Here is a 17,060-nt window from a genome sequence, read left to right as displayed (position 1 = left end):
TTATAATAAAGTGTTGAATATCTCATGTAATTTATTGAATACTGTACTGAAAATGAGAAACAGAATGGTTGTATGGGTATGGCATGGTTGTAGGTGTATGCGATCATGTGGCTGACTGGGAGCTGTGGCTTGCTGCTGCCCAGCTTCAGGAGGGAGTATCGCACCCCATAGCGCTAGCCCAGGAAAAGATGGAAATTCAAAATCCGGAGTATGCTTTCTACTAAATGTGTATTGCTTTCACACCATTGTGCACCATCGTCAAGTCAAAAAATCATAAGTTGAACCATCGTGAGTCGGGCACTATCTGTATTCAGAATTCACTTTCTCTACTCTTCTTTCCAGAATCTGCTGGAGTGGCAACCACTGTGGCCCATTCGCCTCCGAAGACGCCCAGCCTTCTGGCCCCTCTTGGCTCTTCACAGTCAGGGCCCCTTCCCAGCACCTCCTCAGACTCGAAATCCACAGTCAGTTTCTTGGGGCTGACCCCTGCTTCTTCCACAATACCAGTTACTGACATCACCAAGGCACCTCCAGCCCCTCAGGCTGAGACATCCACCAAATCCCAAGCCCTGTCTGCCCCATCCCCCACCCCCAAGCAAAGTATTCTGTTTGGAATGCTGAGCAGCCCCCCTGCTAACCCTTCTGCCTCTGCGGCTCCTGTTGTGTCTTCTGCATCTCCCATGTTCAAGCCCATTTTTGCGGCCCCACTTAATAGCGAGAATGAGGACCCCTTGCAGTCTAGCCCTTCCAAGGTCACAACCACAGCATCTTCCAGCTCTGCCCTCCCCACGACTACCAGCACCTCTCCCCCCACTTTTAAGCCTATCTTTAGCAGCATGGGGCCACCTACATCTGTGCCCTTGTCAACTCCCTTCTCCTTCAATCAAACAACTACTCCAGCCACTACCACAAGCGTCTCTCTCTTCACTGGCCAGGCCAGTGCCACCTCACCAGTGGCTTCTGTGACCACAGCCAGCACATCTGCAGACTCTGCTCCAAAGCCTGCATTTGGCTTTGGTGTGAGCAGTGTGATGAGCACCATGAGCAGCCTGACTAGCACCACCACTTGTGCTTCACAGCCTTTCCTCTTCGGGACTCCCCCTGCCTCTGGGGCCAGCTTCACCCCAGCCGTGGGCTCCATATTCCAATTTGGCAAGCCTCCTGCCATGCCTGCTTCAACGACTGTCACCACCTTCGGCCAGTCCCTACCCAGTGCTGTTCAGACAGCCACCAGCAGCAGCACTGCCAGCTTTACTGGTTTTGGCAGCACCCTTACCACCTCAGCCCCTGTCACCACCAGCCAGCCGACGCTGACATTCAGTAGCACTACCACCCCAGCATTTAACATTCCCTTTGGCTCAAGCACCAAGCCTCCTCTCCCAGCATATCCAGGAGCCAACCCCCAGCCAGCATTTGGGACCACTGATGGGCAGCAGCAGGGGGCTACCAAGCCTGGCCTTGCCCCCAGCTTTGGCAGCTCTTTCACTTTTGGAAACTCTGCAGCTGCAGCCCCGACTGCAACTCCAGCGCCAGCCCCTGCCCAGCCAGCCTTTGGCAGTGCTGCACAGTCGGCTTTTGGTGGTTTAAAACCCGCAGCCTCCGCCTTCGGTACCCCTGCCAACACTCAGCCAGCCTTTGGCAGCACCACGGCTGTTTTCTCCTTTGGTGCAGCCACCACCTCTGGCTTTGGAGCTACAACCCAGACCACCAGCAGCGGGACCAGTAGCTCAGTGTTTGGCAGCACAACACCATCACCCTTCACGTTTGGGGGATCAGCAGCCCCAGCTGGCAGTGGGGGCTTTGGGATCAATGTGGCTACCCCAGGCACCAGCTCAACCTCTGGAGCTTTCAGCTTTGGAGGAGGACAGAGTGGGACCACTGGCAGCACAACCCCTTTTGGGGGAGGCTTGAGTCAGAACACCTTGGGCACACCCGGCCAGAGCACACCCTTTGCCTTCAATGTGGCCAGCACGCCTGAGAGCAAACCTGTGTTTGGAGGTAAGATTAGGAATGGGTCTGCTGTGCCAGGTGCTGTGTTAGGTGCTGTGTTAAGTGCTTGCACAGTCTCTGTTCCTATGGAGCTTTACATTACGGTAGTGAAGAGACAGACGTTAAATATATGAATATAATGTCAGGTAGTAATAAATGTCTTGACAGAATAAAATATGCAATTAATGACTGTGGAGGAGCTATTTAGATAGTCAAGGAAGGCCTTTCTTAGGAAACAAATTCAAGCCAAGTCCATATTTGTGACAAAAAGGGGTTGGGAGTGTGGGTAGGTGCATGTGAGAGAGAAAGCTTGGCAGGCACAGGAGATAGCCAGTCAGAGGCCCAGAGGCCCAACAAGCCTGGTATGTTCACAAACAGAGAAAAGCAGGGTGTGGCTAGAGATTTAAAAGTGGAAATGGTATAAAATGAGGGTGAGAGGCAGGCAGAGTTGAGATCATTCATGGCCAGGGTTAAATGTTTGGATTTGAAGTAACAAGGGAAATCACTAGAATTTCAAGCAGAAGAATGAAGTGATCTTAATCGCCATTTGGAAGATGAATTACAAGGAGTTTTGATCCTGGTAGCTTCTGTCTGCATTAAATGTGAGAGAAGATCTTGGGGAGTGGATTAGGGTGAAATGTATACAAAGGAGAGCCTCTTGAAATAGTCATTTTGGAGGGTGGGAAAAGGAACGTCATGAGAGAGTGTAGTAGAATTGTCAGGCAGTTTTGAGGGCTGGAAAATTGTGGTTGTGAATTTAAAGTGAGGCCAGTCAGCACTGTTGTGTGTTTTCCCCCGGCAGCCTTCAGTTGTTGGGGTGTAGACCTAAAATGAGCAGATAGCTGGTGAAACCCAACCTGTTGAAACTCAAGCAGGTGTAGCGGAAGGGGCAGTGGACTGGAGGTGTGGATGAGGTTGAGGAGATGCATGAGTGGGAGCTGGAAGAAAGTGCAGGCAATTTGGGAGCTAGAGCAGTTCCTGGTGGTGACAGGTGACACAGGAGTGAGTGGCGGAGGCAGCATAGAAAAGATTGGTGTGGCAAGGTCAGGGCCTCAGAGAGCAAGAAAGATACTTGCCCACTCAGGCCAAGACAAGTGCACGAGAAAACACAGGCTGCCCTGCAACATCAGCACTGGACCCCAGGGTTCAGTGACGGCAAGGGAGGTGGCTGATGACTGAGTTCCGGGGGCCCCCTGGGAAGATAAGGGACCAATAGTGGGGAGTGGAGTGGTGATGAGTTTGGTGGAAGGCTCAGGTTTCTGGAAGGGAGGGGATGGGTAAACAGGGAGAAGAGGCATAACGTGGTTAGTCCTGATGGAAGAAGGGATGTGATCTGGTCAAGCTAGAAGGTGGGAGTCCACCAAGTGTCCCCCTCTTCTGTGCTTTGGTGGCCAAGGGAATGCAGAGGCCCTACTCTTAGGTGGCCAGAAGGCAATACTGAGGGGCTTTTTCTCTGCTGCAGCACAGTGGTTAGCAGGCTGGGAGGTGGTCAGGCTCCCCTGCAGCACAAGGTGTTAAGACTTAACTATCCTATGCAATTCCTTATGGTGGGGCGAAGGTATCCTCTGGGAAACGGAATGCCCCTACCGAGAGCAGACCTCCTCCCTAGGTTCATTACCACCTGCTTTTATGCCCTCTGCTCACAGGCCTAGTCTCTACAGTTCTCTGCTCTTTATTCTAGGCACCTCCACACCTACCTTTGGTCAGAACACCCCTGCCCCTGGGGTGGGCACGTCCGGCAGCAGCCTCTCCTTTGGGGCATCCTCAGCACCCACCCAAGGCTTTGTGGGAGTCGGACCTTTTGGTAAGCAGCAGGTCTCTCCGTTGCCAGTGTGACCTGCTTATTCCTCTCTGAAGAGGGAGTCGGGTGGGGTGGCAGGTTCTTGGCTCTCTGGGGAAGATCAGGCTGATAAGCATGAGACAGATGTGCCCGGACATCCACCACAACCCAGGTTTGCAGTTGGGCAGCAGAAGTCAGAGAGGAGCCATCTCGGGCACAATTTCCCAGACCACTGGAAAGCCAGGTAAAAATACCTTCCTGTGCCTCAATCCCAGACTATCTGGGATTCTGGGATTTTGCATTTTAAATAGGCACCTTCCCCAAAGCGATTGATATAGCTCGAGAACCTATTCAAGCACCTGGTGTTCTGCTGGCCTAACCTTCCCGAAATTAGGGCACCCAGAGAAGTGTTCTCAGGTGGTAGCTGCCCTGATGAGATCTTGTTGCATCTTTCCAGGCTCGGCGGCCCCTTCGTTTTCCATTGGTGCAGGATCCAAGACCCCCGGGGCTCGGCAGCGACTGCAGGCCCGGAGGCAGCACACCCGCAAGAAATAGCCTTTGTCCCTTGCCCCCACTCCTCCCACCCCCTGCCCAAATCTGGACCTCAGCACCTGCTAGGAAGAGCCTCTGACCAACCCTTCTAGTTCCATGAAGCAATCCTACCCCAGATTTCTGGCTTCAGCCACCAGGGAGGTAATGGCAGCCCTGGGGGCTGTTTCTTCTTGAGGAAGCAGGAACCTCAGGCCTCTTGAATGAAGGGAAGGCAGGATGTGGCAGGGCAGAAGCCTGATGCCTATACTTGAACAGTTCCACTGGTGAGGCTGGAAAGAACTAAGGAAACATCTGTACATACTGTCCACTTACTTCCCTCTTGTTTTGTGTGTAAGCTTAGTCAGGCGGCCTCCTTTCCCACCTTTCCCCCGAGAGCCATCTTTGCTGGAAGGTGACAGGTACCGCCCCCGCCCACTTGCATCTCCGATACGCATTTGGTGAGATTGGGGGAAATGGGTTATCCCTAAAGCTTTACCTTGCTTGGCTTGGCTATAAAAAGTGGTTCTCCTCCTCTGGTCCCGTTAGGGGACTCTGTTACCCCATTTCTTGCTGCTTTGTCCCTCACTGGTTCCTCCCAAGATCAATCCCTTTTGAAATGATCTTGAATCTAGCTTTGCCGTGGAGACCCCAGTGGGTGCTGCTCCTGCTGTTCCGCCTCCTACCAAGTCTGAGTCAATGTTTTGTCCCCAACCCTCTCTGCCAGTTTGGCCCCTAAAACCTTGGTGGCCCAAGACTGTTAGCCTGGCAGATCCAGGGGTGATACCTCACTCCGGGGGGGAAGCTCTTGGAGCAGGCAGGATGCCCACTGCTGCTTTCAGTTGCCTCCTCGCCCACCTTCCCCACTGGCCTCATTGGGCTTGTCTCTTTCTCCAGGATTGTATGTTTAAAGCCTTGTCCTGTGTTACTTTGTCTGATGTTCATGTCTGTTGCTCTTTGAATCGAGTTTGGAGGAAGAATTGAATTGTATGAGTGGCGGCATGTTGGTAGTGCCGGACTTACCTGTCTCAAGTTTCTGGGGCCTAGCTAATTGAATGTGGAAAGGAGCACCACTTTATGGCTGCAGGTGCCAACTCCTGGATTTTCAAAGGGTGTTTTGACTTCAAGGGCTGGCAGCCCCGGAGGAAGCCAAGACCTCTTCCCTGTTTCTCTCCCACCTGCCTGACCTGAATGGAGGCTGGATTACCCCCAGTATGTTAGAAAACCTAAATTAATGAACCACGCTTTAAAATTCTTAGTTTTTTCCCCCCAACAAAGCCTCCAGCCCTTCCCCTTTTTTCTTCCTTTGTTCCCAAAGCACGTACCCCAGGCCCAAGAGCCTTGCTGCCATGCCCATCCTCTTTGGGAGAAGTATGAATGCGTGTGTCTAAATTAAAAGAAAAAAAATATTTAAACATTTTTTAACAAAATAAAAATTTATTTTTGTATTTAAGCTAAATTGCCTTTTAAATTCCTTCAAGCTTGGTTCATTGAGGTGGTTAAGTATAAATGCTATTGACTAGGAATTAGCTGTATAGTTAAGTTATGCCTGTGTGAGGAAGAGGCTCAAATACTGTCCCAGGCAGCTTTCCTGAGGGACTAGAGCTTCTTCTGGACACATTATATGAAATGTACTTCTTATTTTATAAATAATGTGACATAGATGTAACTAGTCCCCCCCTCCCCCCTTTGTGACTGAGGTTGAATGTTTTGTCACCGGGCTGCACCTCCCCGCCATGAAGAGCTCTGTTAATCCTTAACTGTGCGTGAAGCTGAGGAGGGGCCTAAACCTCAAGTCCCAAATACCGATCAGGATTGGAGGGGGGGGTGGGCACAGGTCTAGAAATCAAGCTTCTGCTTATACCTTACGTAAGGTAGAGCCTCTTAGTTTTAGTCCTCTCAGCTAGTTTACCTCAGTTCCACAGGCAGGACACTTGGTCCAGGAACCCCCTGAAGAGGGTGTCCTGGCATGGCCTGAGTGTGTGTGTGTGTGTGTGTGTTTGTGTACATGTACGTGCACTGGACAGGAACGGGAGGCTGGGACTTTCCATCACAAATAAAAATTTAATTCCTGTTGAGTCTAGTTGGAATTTTTAGTATGAATGTGAGATTTTTCTCCTTGCTTATGTCATTAAGAATAAAAAAAACGGTGACCTATCATAGACCATCCTGCCTTTTATTTTTGTGGGCAGCACTTCTCTCACCAGCAAGAACACGGCCCATGGAGGGGACCCAAAGGATGAGGAAATCCACTCCGTCTTTCTAGCTGGAGAAGTAGCATTACCAGTTTCCTTCCTACAGCAATAAAAAGAACAGAAACTTTGAAAAACCAAATTGCTGCCTGGGGCTGAGGACCCAAGGCTAAGTTGGGGGGAGAACTGGTATCTTCCTTTCCTCCCTCCCACCCAAGTTGAGCACCTGCTGTGTGCAAGGCAGTGTGCCAGGAGCAGCTGCTGCTCTTTGCTGCCTCTTCTTTCTTTTTGGGGCAGGGCTGGGTAAAAGTTCTGGTGCTGATGCTTTGGCCTGTGAGACTGAGCTAGAAGAAAAGTACATCAGTTAGATGTGTCCCGGTGTTCCAGCATCTTCCGAGCAGGCCCCCTACTCACTCACCCTGGCACCTCTACCCGTTCAAGTACAGCAACGAAGAAGCCACCGGTGAGCGTGGTCTCAGGGGAGGCCCGGAGGCAGTGTTCGGCACCTGGAAAAGTGCTAAGGCCTCGGTGGGGCCAGCAGGGTAACACAGGAGCTAGCCTGTGGAGAAGAAATAGCACAGACACGTAGGTAAAAGAGAGCAGCCCGTCCCCAAGACCCTGGTAGACAGCCACTACCTGAAGGTTCCTGGGCTCTGCTGCAGGGCACCTTGTACCACGTCTTCGTTCTCCTCTTGGCAAAGGGAACACGTGGAGTAGACGAGGCGCTGCAGGGACGGGAAGGTGAGCGCGTGGCATAGAGCGCGCTGCTGGAACCCTGCCAGGGCATGCAAGCGTTCCTTGCTAGGTGTGCCTGCCCCAGGCTCCTCCAGCTGTCTGCTCAACATACCTGAGGAAAAGGGTGTTTTCATTGCAGAATGCCTTATTTCGTACCGAAATCCCCACTTCTTACATGAGAACATTTCCCCAGGGTCACAATATGATTAGAGTGAGAACTTAAACCCAAGGCCAAAACAAACTACTACCCCTTCTCTAAGGGTGCTTGGGATCTGTGGGTCCCTTGGCAATGCTTTCTCCCCATCTCACCAGAGCCACTACAAGAAGGATCCAGCAAGATGTACTGGACCTGACAATAACGCTGGTCTGAGGGTGAGACTGCCAGGAAGTCCTCCTCAGCCAGCTCGCAGCACGAGACTCCAGCCCGGGCCAGCAGAGTAGCCATGGACGCCAGGCGTTTGGCATCCAGGTCAAAGGCAAAGATCTTCCTAGGGAAGAGGGCAGAGTAGAGGTTAACTGAGAATTTATGGAACATCTATAAGGGCCCAGAGCTCTGACATAATAACATGTACAGTAAGTCAGGACACATAGAAAATAATATTTAAATGGCTTACAAGGGTCAGTGGTTAGAGGTAACTGGCCTGGGGACTCTGCCCCAAGGCCTAAGGGATTCACATCTCACACCTGCAGCCCACTGGGAAGCTGAGCTTGGGGCTATACCATGAACTGCCCCTAGGTCCAGAAGGAAGTATTTAAAGGAAAAATCCTCCTTTCAGCCTTCATGACCTACTGGAATAAAGAGTTCCTCATTTCTTCTTACAAAATACAGGAGCTCAGACCCCATCCCCGTTCTCTATCTGACGATGGCACTCACCCTTGGTTCTTCAAAAGAGCAGCCAAGTGACTGGTCTTATTGCCTGGAGCAGCACATGCATCAATGACGTGGGAACCTGGCGGTGGAGCCAGCAGCATAGCTGGGAGACAGCTGGCCTGGCAGGCAGAGCACAGTGGCTGGGGGAACAGAGACCCCAGGCTGCTCATTCCCACACGCTCTTCCCTTTTCCACCCATCTTCCCTACCTTGTCTTGCAGGATGAGGTGGCCGGCTTGGTACAATGGATGTTCATGCAGATCCGTTTGGGCAGGAAACACAAGCAGCTCTGGCAACAAGAGATCCAGAAGAAAACACTTCCCTTTGAGGGCCCTTAGGTCCTCGAGGCTGCCAAGGAATAAGAACCATTCATTCAACATTTTTTAGTTTCTCCATGCCGAGCACCAGGCCGGACATTTTACACCGTTACCTCTTTTTAACTGTTCATGCATGCAACAAATGCTTAAAACTGCTATGAAGAAATAAACAGGGTGAGAAGATAGAGGCAACAGTTAAGAGAATGGCCTGGTTCTCAGGCCAGACTCTGGGTTCAGGATCCCACCTCTACCATTTACCATTGGCAGGAGCATCGGCAAGTGCCTTCATCTCGGCTTCTGTTGGCACTTCTGGAAAATGGTAGTTGTGAGGATTCAATGAATTAACACAGGCAAAATACTTAGAAAAATATTTGGCATAAATTAGGCACTCATTTACTATTAGCAGGTACTGTTCAAACATAACCTCGGGGAGAGGTTACTTTATGGGGTGGAGGAGGGAGTGCTGAGCTGATCCCTGATGGGCGAGGAGTTAGTAATGTGAGGAGCTGAGGTGAAAACTACATTCACTAAACTCTGCAAAGGAACACTGTCCACTCTACCTGACCCACGTAGACACCGGCGTAGAGAACAACATCTCAGTTTGGAAAGCTATAGAGTGGCAGAGCTGGAATTCAAACCCAAATGCAGCCGTTCTCTACTCTACCAGCCTGGTCTCTACGCAACACGCTAGAGGCAAAAGGAGGAACATCTAAAACAGATGGAAGGAAAGGGAAGGAGCAGAGGAGGCTTCCCAGAGCTGTCAAAGGACAGACCGGGAGGTAGATGAGTCCAGGGGAGGGGTGGGGAAGAATGGGGTGGAGAGCAGCAACCATTGTGGGAACACCACATGCACAGAGCACCATGGCAGATGGGCCTGGAAAGGAAGAGGAGGCACAGCACAACAGAGAGCCAAGAAAGAGTTTCCAGCTGGTAAGTAAGACCTGGTTTCAGATCTTTCTGCAACCAACCTCAAGGACAAACATGGCAAGAAAGTCTGGAAGTAGGGACACCAGTTTAGGAAATTTTTCTGCCAAACATGATAGGAAATGATGAGTGCCCACACCTATGCTATGTCCAGGAGGACGAAATGAAAGGAGTGGATTTGAAAGATGCTGAAGGCAGAGTAGTAAATGACAGGAAGGAGAGGAGAGAAGCATCTAGGATGACTCAGTTTCTGGCTTGACCAAATGGCTGCATAATGGTGATATTTTTAGGTTAAAATAGGGAATGCAGAAGGTGCAAAGATCAAGGATGGTTCAACATCCACAAATCAATCAATGTGATACACCAGATTAACTGAAGGATAAAAATCATATGATCATCTCAATAGATGCAGAAAAAGCACTGGACAAAATTCAACATCCATGTATGATAAAAACTCTCAACAAAGTGGGTATAGAGGGAATGTACCTCAACATAATAAAGGCCATATATGACAAGCCCACAGCTAACACTGTACTCAACAGTGAAAAGTTCAAAGCTATTCCTCTGAGATCAGGAACAAGACAAGGATGCCCACTCTTGCCACTTTAATTCAACATAGTATTGGAAGTCCTAGCCAGAGCAATTAGGCAAGAAAAAGAAATAAAAGCCAAGCAAACTGGAAAGGAAGAAGTAAAAGTGTCACTATTTGCAGATGACATATTACATATAGAAAACCCTAAAGAACCCACAAAAAAACTGTTAGAACTAATAAATGAATTCAGTAAGGTTGCAGGATACAAAGTCAATATACAAAAATCTGTTGTGTTTCTATACACTAACAATGAACTATCAGAAAGAAATTAAGAAAACAATCCCATTTAGGACTGCATCAAAAAGAATAAAATACATAGGAATAAATTTAACCAAGGAGGTGAAAAACCCTGTACACTGAAAACTATAAGACACTGATGAAAGAAACTGAAGAAGACACAAACAAATGTAAAGATAGTCCATGCTCATGGACTGGAAGAATTAATATTGTTAAAACGTTCATATTACCCAAAGCAATCTACAGATTCAATGTAATCCTTATCAAAAATTCCAATGGTATTTTTCACAGAAATAGAACAATCCTAAAATTTGTATGGAACCAAAAAAGACCCAAATAGCCAAAGCAATCTTGACAAAGAACAAAGAGGGAGGCCTCATGCTCCCTTATTTCAAACTATATTACAAAGCTATAGTAATCAAAACAGTATCGTATTGACATAAAAAAAGACACATAGGTCAATGGATCAGAATAGAGCCCAGAAATAAACCCATGCATATATGGTCAATTTACAACACAGGGTCCAAGAATATACAATGGGGAAAGGACAGTCTCCTCAATAAATACTGTTGGGAAAACTGGACAGCCACATGTAAAAGAATAAAACTGGACCACTATCTTACACCAAAGACAAAAATTAACTCAAAATGGATTAAAGACTTGCATGTAAGACCTGAAACCATAAAGCTCCAAGAAGGAAACATAGGCAGGAAGTTACTATACATCAGTCTTGGCAGTGATTTTTTTAGATTTGACACCAAAAGCAAAGGCAACAAAAGCAAAAATAAACAAGTGGGACTACATCAAACTCAAAAGCTTCTGCATAGCAAAGGAAGCCATCAACAAAATGAAAAGATAACCTACAGAATGGGGGAAAATATTTGCAAATCATTTATCTGATAAGCAGTTAATATCCAAAATATATAAAGAATTCATACAACTCAGCAAAAAAAAAAAAAATCAAATCAAAAAATGGGCAGAGGATCCGAATAGACATTTTTCCAAAGCAGCCATATAGATGGCCAACAGGTACATGAAAAATGCTCAACATCACTAATCATCAGGGAAATGCAAATCAAAACCACAATAAGATACCACCTCACACCTGTCAGAATGGCTATTATCAAAAAGACAAGAAATAACAACTGATGGTGAGGACGTGGAGAAAATGAAACCATTGTGCACTGCTGGTGGGAATGTAAACTGGTGCAGCCACTAGGGAAAACAGTATGGAGATTCCTCAAAAAATTAAAAATAGAACTACCATATATCCAGCAATGCCACTTCAGGGTATTTATTCAAAGGAAACAAAAACAATAACTCGAAAAGATATCTGCACCCCCACATTCAATGGAGCATTATTTACAACAGCCAAGACATGGAAACAACCTAAGTGTTTACAGATGGATGAATGGATAACGAAAATGTGGCATACATACAATGGAATGTTATTCAGCCATAAAAAACAGTGAAATTTTGCCATTTGCAAAAACATGGATGGACCTTGAGGGCTTTATGCTAAGTGAAATAAGTCAGACAGACAAAGACAAATACCATATGATCTCACTTATACATGGAACCAAAAAACAAAAACTTAGCTCACAGATACAGAGAACAGACTGGTAGTTGCAGGGGGAGGAGGCAGCAAAATGGGTGAAGGAGGTCAAAAGGTACAAATTTCCAGTTATAAAATAAATCAGTCGGGGGGGGGGGGTGTAACGTACAACATGGTAACTATAGTTAATACTACGATACTGCATATTTGAAAGTTGCTAAGAGAGTAAATGTTAAAAGTACTCATCACAAGAAAAAATGTTTGTAACTATATGTGGTGACGGATGTTAAACAGACTTACAGTAGTGATCATTTTGCGATATATACAAATATTGAGTGACATCAGTACCATGGTGCACTGAGTTGTTCCTTTTGTCTCTCCCCTCTAAGTTACAACTAAGAGGACATCCATTAACCAACAGAGGATTCCCGACACAGCACAACAGAACACCTTAGAGATCCACACGGCCATACATCTGAAGGTGAGTGGACTGGATCCCCAGGAAGCAATGGAACTAGGTGGGCAGACCCCCCTGCAGCGGCAGCCAGCCAGGCTGTGGATCCTCACACAGGAGCCGACGGGACTCTGAGTGGAAGTGGGGGCAGCCTAGCCTGCACATGAATGCTTTCAGAGTGGTAGCCAGGCCCTTGGGAGCACCCACCTACTGAGGTGGCCCCACCCATGTGAACACTCCCCACCAAGTGGCAGCGCCCAGCCCTCATGAACAGAGCGGCCCGACAGGCATAACTACCAGCAGACGGGGTGGGATCAGAGAACACGGCCCCTGCCCACCCCCCAGCGATGGCAGGTGGAATCTGCAACCTGATACTACCACACATGTGCCTACAGAGGATCAACTCATCAAACACCACGAAGAGCTACAGTAACACTGCGGAACAGAAGGTAAATGACAAGACTCCAGAAACCAAACCTGAAGTCACAGAAGATTACAATCTAAATGACAGAGAATTCAAAACAGTTGTCATAAAGAAACTCAAAGACTTACAAGAAAACTCACAAAGGCAGTTCAATGAGCTCAGGAATAAAATTAATGAACAGAAGGAATACTTCACCAAAGAGACTGAAGCCCTTAAAAAAACTATACAGAAATTCTGGATATGAAGAACACAATTAATGAGATAGAAAATCTAGAAACCATAAAAAATAGAGCACACCTTACAGAGGAAAGAATTAGTGAACGAGAAGATAGAAATCTAGAAATGCTTCAGGTGGAGGAGAGAGAACTAAGATTTTTTAAAAATGAAGAAATTCTTCAAGAAATATCTGACTCTATTATGAAAAGTAACATAAGGATTATAGGTATTCCAGAGGGGCAAAAGTGGGAGGAAGGAGTAGAGAGCTTGTTCAAAGAAATAATAGCTGAGAACTTCCCAAACCTGGGGAAGGAAATGGAATTGGAATTACAAGTAAACGAAGCCAACAGAACTCCTAGTTACATCAATGCAAAAATACCTTCTCCAAGGCATATAAAACTGGCAAAAGTCAATGACAAAGAAAAAATATTAAGGGCAGCAAGGCAGAAGAAAATAACCTACAAAAGAACCCCTATCAGGCTTTCAGTGGATTTCTCAGCAGAAACATTACAGGCTAGGAGAGAATGGAAGGATTTATTCAAAATAGTGAAAGACAAAAAACTTTCAGCCAAGAATACTCTATCCAGGGAAATTATCCTTCAGATACGATGGAGAAATAAAAGCTTTCCCAGACAAACAAAAGCTGAGGGAGTTCATTGCCATTAGACCTGCCCTACAAGAATGATGAAGGAAGCCCTCCTACCTGAAACAAAAAGGCAAAGGTTTACAAAGCTTTGAGCAAGGAGATAAACAGACAAACAAAATCAGAAAATTGCAGCTCTCTATCAGAACAGGTTAGCAAACAATTATAACATAAAAGATAAAGGGAAGGAAAGCATCAAAAATAACCATAAACACTTCAATTTAGTCACAAACTCACAATACAGAAAAGAACAATTTGTGACAATAACTCGGAAGAGGAAGAGGAAAGGGATGGAACCTGCTTAGGCTAATGGAGATAAGAGGCTATCAGAAAATGGACTGTCTCGGGCCGGCCCTGTGACTTAGCGGTTAAGTGCGCGCGCTCCGCTACTGGCAGCCCAGGTTTGGATCCTGGGCACGCAGCGACACACAGCTTCCCCGGCCATGCTGAGGCCGCGTCCCACATACAGCAACTAGAAGGATGTGCAACTGTGACTATCTACTGGGGCTTTGGGGGAAAAAAAGGAGGAGGATTGGCAATAGATGTTAGCTCAGAGCCAGTCTTCCTCAGCAAAAAGAGGAGGATTAACAAAAAGTCTGAGCAGAGCCACAAATCATAAATCAAGAGAAAACTGAGAAAACCATTACAGAAAACCACCAATCTGAAATGGCAGTCAGAAATACAAGGGAAAAGAAACAGTGGAAATATAGAACTGGAGGGGCTGGCCTGGTGGCATAGTGATTAGTTCGTGTGCTCCATTTTGGCAGCTCGGGGTTCACAGGTTTGGATCCCAGGCATGGACCGACCCACCACTCATCAAGCCATGCTGTGGAGGCATCCCATATACAAAATAGAGGAAGATGGGCACAGATGTTAGCTCAAGGCCAATCCTCCTCAGCAAAAAGAGGAAGATTGGCAACGGATGTTAGCTCAGGGACAAGCTTTCTCACAAAAAAAAAAGGAAAAAGGGGCCGGCCCAGTGGCGCAAGCGGTTAAGTGCGCGTGCTCTGCTGCAGCAGCCCGGGGTTCTCCGGTTCGGATCCCAGGTGTGCACTGCTTGGCGAGCTATGCTGTGGCGGCGTCCCATATAAAGTGGAGGAAGATGGATGTTAGCCCAGGGCCAGTCTTCCTCAGCAAAAAAAGAGGATTGGCAGATGTTAACACAGGGCTGATCTCCTCACAAAAAAAAAAAAAAAAAAAAGGCAAGAAAGAAATATAGAACTGGAAAACAAGAGATAAAATGGCAGTATTAAGCCCTCATATATCAATAATCACTCTAATGTAAATGGGTTGAATTCACCAATCAAAAGACACAGAGTGGCTGGATGAATTAAAAAACAAGACCCAAGGGGCCGGCCCAGTGGCATAGTGGTTAAGTGCATGAGCTCCGCTGCGGTGGCTGGGTTCAGATCCTGGGCGCACACTGATGCACTGCTTGTCAAGCCATGCTGTGGCAGCGTCCCATATAAAGTGGAGGAAGATGGGCACAGATGTTAGTCCAGGGCTAATCTCCCTCACAAATAAACAAACAAACAAGACCCAATAATACGCTGCCTCCAGGAAACACATCTCAGCTCTAAAGACGAATATCAAATCATTACGTTGTATACCTGAAACTAATACATTATATGTCAATTATATCTCAAAAAAGTGGGGGGCAGGAGGATGCTGCAAAATAACCCAATAACATGTTTAAGAATATTATTTTGGGGGCCGGCCCAGTGGCGTAGTGATTAAGTTCATGCATTCCACTTCGGTGGCAGGGGTTCACCAGTTCAGATCCCAGATGCGGACCTACGCACCACTCATCAAGCCATGCTGTGGTGGTGTCCCACATAGCAGAAATAGAAGGACCTACAACTAGGATACACAACTATGTACTGAGGCTTTAGGGAGAAAAAAGAAAAAGAGGAAGATTGGCAAGAGATGTTAGCTCAGGGCCAATCTTCCTCAAAAAAAAAAGACACTTTAAAAAAAAGAATATTGTTTTGGATTTCTCTTAAATCTTGAATAAACATGATTTAACAATTTAAAAAAAGAAGAAGGTGCAAAGTTCAGAGGGAAGATGAATTCAATTTGACTCCTGCTGTGATTGTGGTGTCTGTGAAGCACTGATATGAACCTGAGGGTAGTAATACAAGAGAGAAGTCTAAACTGGGAGACAGGAATCATCAGGTGAGAAGCAGGAGTTAGAGCTAGCTCTGAGAAAAAATTGAGGGATACATTAGAAGGCAGGATGGGAGTCCAGAAGAATCAGTGTTTAAGGGACGGAGGAAGATAGGCCTTGGAAGGAGATGGAGAAACTGCTGGAAAAATAGGAAGAAAACCCAAGTGCAGCAGCAACCACTCTGCCTCTCTTCCTATGTTTCCCCAGTGCCCCCAGATACCTTCGTAGATGAGGGCAGCCATGCAGGGTTTTAAGCTCACCTGGAAGCTCGACCCTGGTAGGAGAAACCTTGTCTCTTGAAATAATCAATTGCATCATCGGAGCAGGTCTTGAGAGTGTTCACCCGCACAAATCGAGGCACTTGCGTGGCTAGGAAGCAATCAGCAGTGAGTGAGCAGGAACACAGCCGTCTCCTCTGAGGGCCTGATGGCTATCCCCACCCCTACAACTCCTTCCAGCTCACCTGGGCCAGGCCTGCTTCCCACTTCCAACAGGTCCTCATTCCGGCTCACACCTCGATGAACCTTGAGCCGAGCCAACTCAGCCTTCAGCCTTGCCTGGTGCCGGTGCAGCAGACGCTGCCATCGGCCCCTGCCCCCTCTAAAGCCTCTTCCCAGCAGTAAGTCATACACTAGCACCTGGGGACGGGGAAACAGAGAAAAAGCCCTAAGCACCAATGGCCTGGAAAACCATAGTGTTGGAACTGGAAAGGCTAACCAGACCACCTGTGCAGACAGTAAAAGTGAGATACCTTGTCCAAGATAGCTCAAGACATTAAGGACAGATCCAGGATGTGAACCTGGTGTCTTGCTTCCCAGTCCCGAACCCTTTCCCCATGGCTGCTCACCCGTAGAGCTCTGGATCCCAACCCTCCTCTTTGTCGACATCATCCTTTTGTTTTACCTAACGAGTCCTTGTCATTGCTACTTTGCACTTCTGTTCCTATTTCCTCTCTCACACAAGGCCGAAGTTGGAGCATCTTCATCCCACCTCATTTCATACCCCAGCGAGGGGCTGCTCCCACTCATTTCAGAGACGCGACTTGCTACAGTCACGTCGTGGACGGTACGCAGCTGGGACCAGGTTAGGAGGGGTTCACGGCCCGGCCCGCCCCGCCGTCACCTTGGCCAGGTGCGGCCGCAGCTTCTTCTCGGCGCTGAGGAGGCCGGCGCCGGCGATCACGGCGTCCAGCACGGCGGAGTAGCGCTGCGTCTCGCACACCAGGGCGTACAGCTGCTTCACGTTCTGCGCGGCCACGAGGACACAGGCTGAGGCGGGGGCCGGCCGGGCTGGCCCCCGCCCGGGCGCGCGCCCCACACCCCGCACCCCGCACCCCGCTACCTGGAAGCCGCTGGCGTACACCAGCCCTTTGATGGAGCCCTGGCGGCTCTCCACGCCCGCCAGCACTGCCGCCGCCACCCCGTACACCGCCATGCC

The 17,060-nt window shown here is 48.0% G+C and overlaps 2 protein-coding genes across 3 annotated transcripts in view; one reads left to right on the top strand and one right to left on the bottom strand.

Moving 5' to 3' along the window:
• Positions 1-6,457, top strand: part of POM121C (POM121 transmembrane nucleoporin C) — a 26,530-nt gene extending 20,073 nt beyond the window's left edge. Inside the window, exons 11-13 of the mRNA XM_058569004.1 lie at positions 343-1,998; positions 3,671-3,793; positions 4,227-6,457. Coding sequence (XP_058424987.1) covers positions 343-1,998; positions 3,671-3,793; positions 4,227-4,324 — 1,877 coding nt within the window. The 3' untranslated portion in view covers positions 4,325-6,457. The remainder of the gene's footprint in view (positions 1-342; positions 1,999-3,670; positions 3,794-4,226) is intronic.
• On the bottom strand, positions 6,453-17,060 carry NSUN5 (NOP2/Sun RNA methyltransferase 5). Of its 2 annotated transcripts, XM_058569007.1 has the most exons (11): positions 16,965-17,060; positions 16,746-16,868; positions 16,087-16,261; positions 15,884-15,992; positions 8,304-8,442; positions 8,099-8,214; positions 7,534-7,712; positions 7,126-7,336; positions 6,908-7,048; positions 6,716-6,833; positions 6,453-6,592 (listed from the first exon to the last, which is right to left on the bottom strand). In XM_058569007.1, exons 1-11 carry the CDS (start codon positions 17,055-17,057, stop codon positions 6,578-6,580), a joined length of 1,419 nt encoding a protein of 472 aa, XP_058424990.1. In that variant the 5' UTR covers positions 17,058-17,060; the 3' UTR covers positions 6,453-6,577. The 2 variants fall into 2 exon arrangements, with proteins under 2 accessions (XP_058424990.1, XP_058424991.1); XM_058569008.1 differs by lacking the exon at positions 16,746-16,868.

The sequence above is a fragment of the Diceros bicornis genome, chromosome 26, assembly GCF_020826845.1.
Source record: "Diceros bicornis minor isolate mBicDic1 chromosome 26, mDicBic1.mat.cur, whole genome shotgun sequence".
Lineage (NCBI taxonomy): Eukaryota > Metazoa > Chordata > Mammalia > Perissodactyla > Rhinocerotidae > Diceros > Diceros bicornis.
The sequence above is the reverse complement of the archived record's forward strand: the minus strand, read 5'-3'. Positions and strand labels throughout refer to the sequence as shown.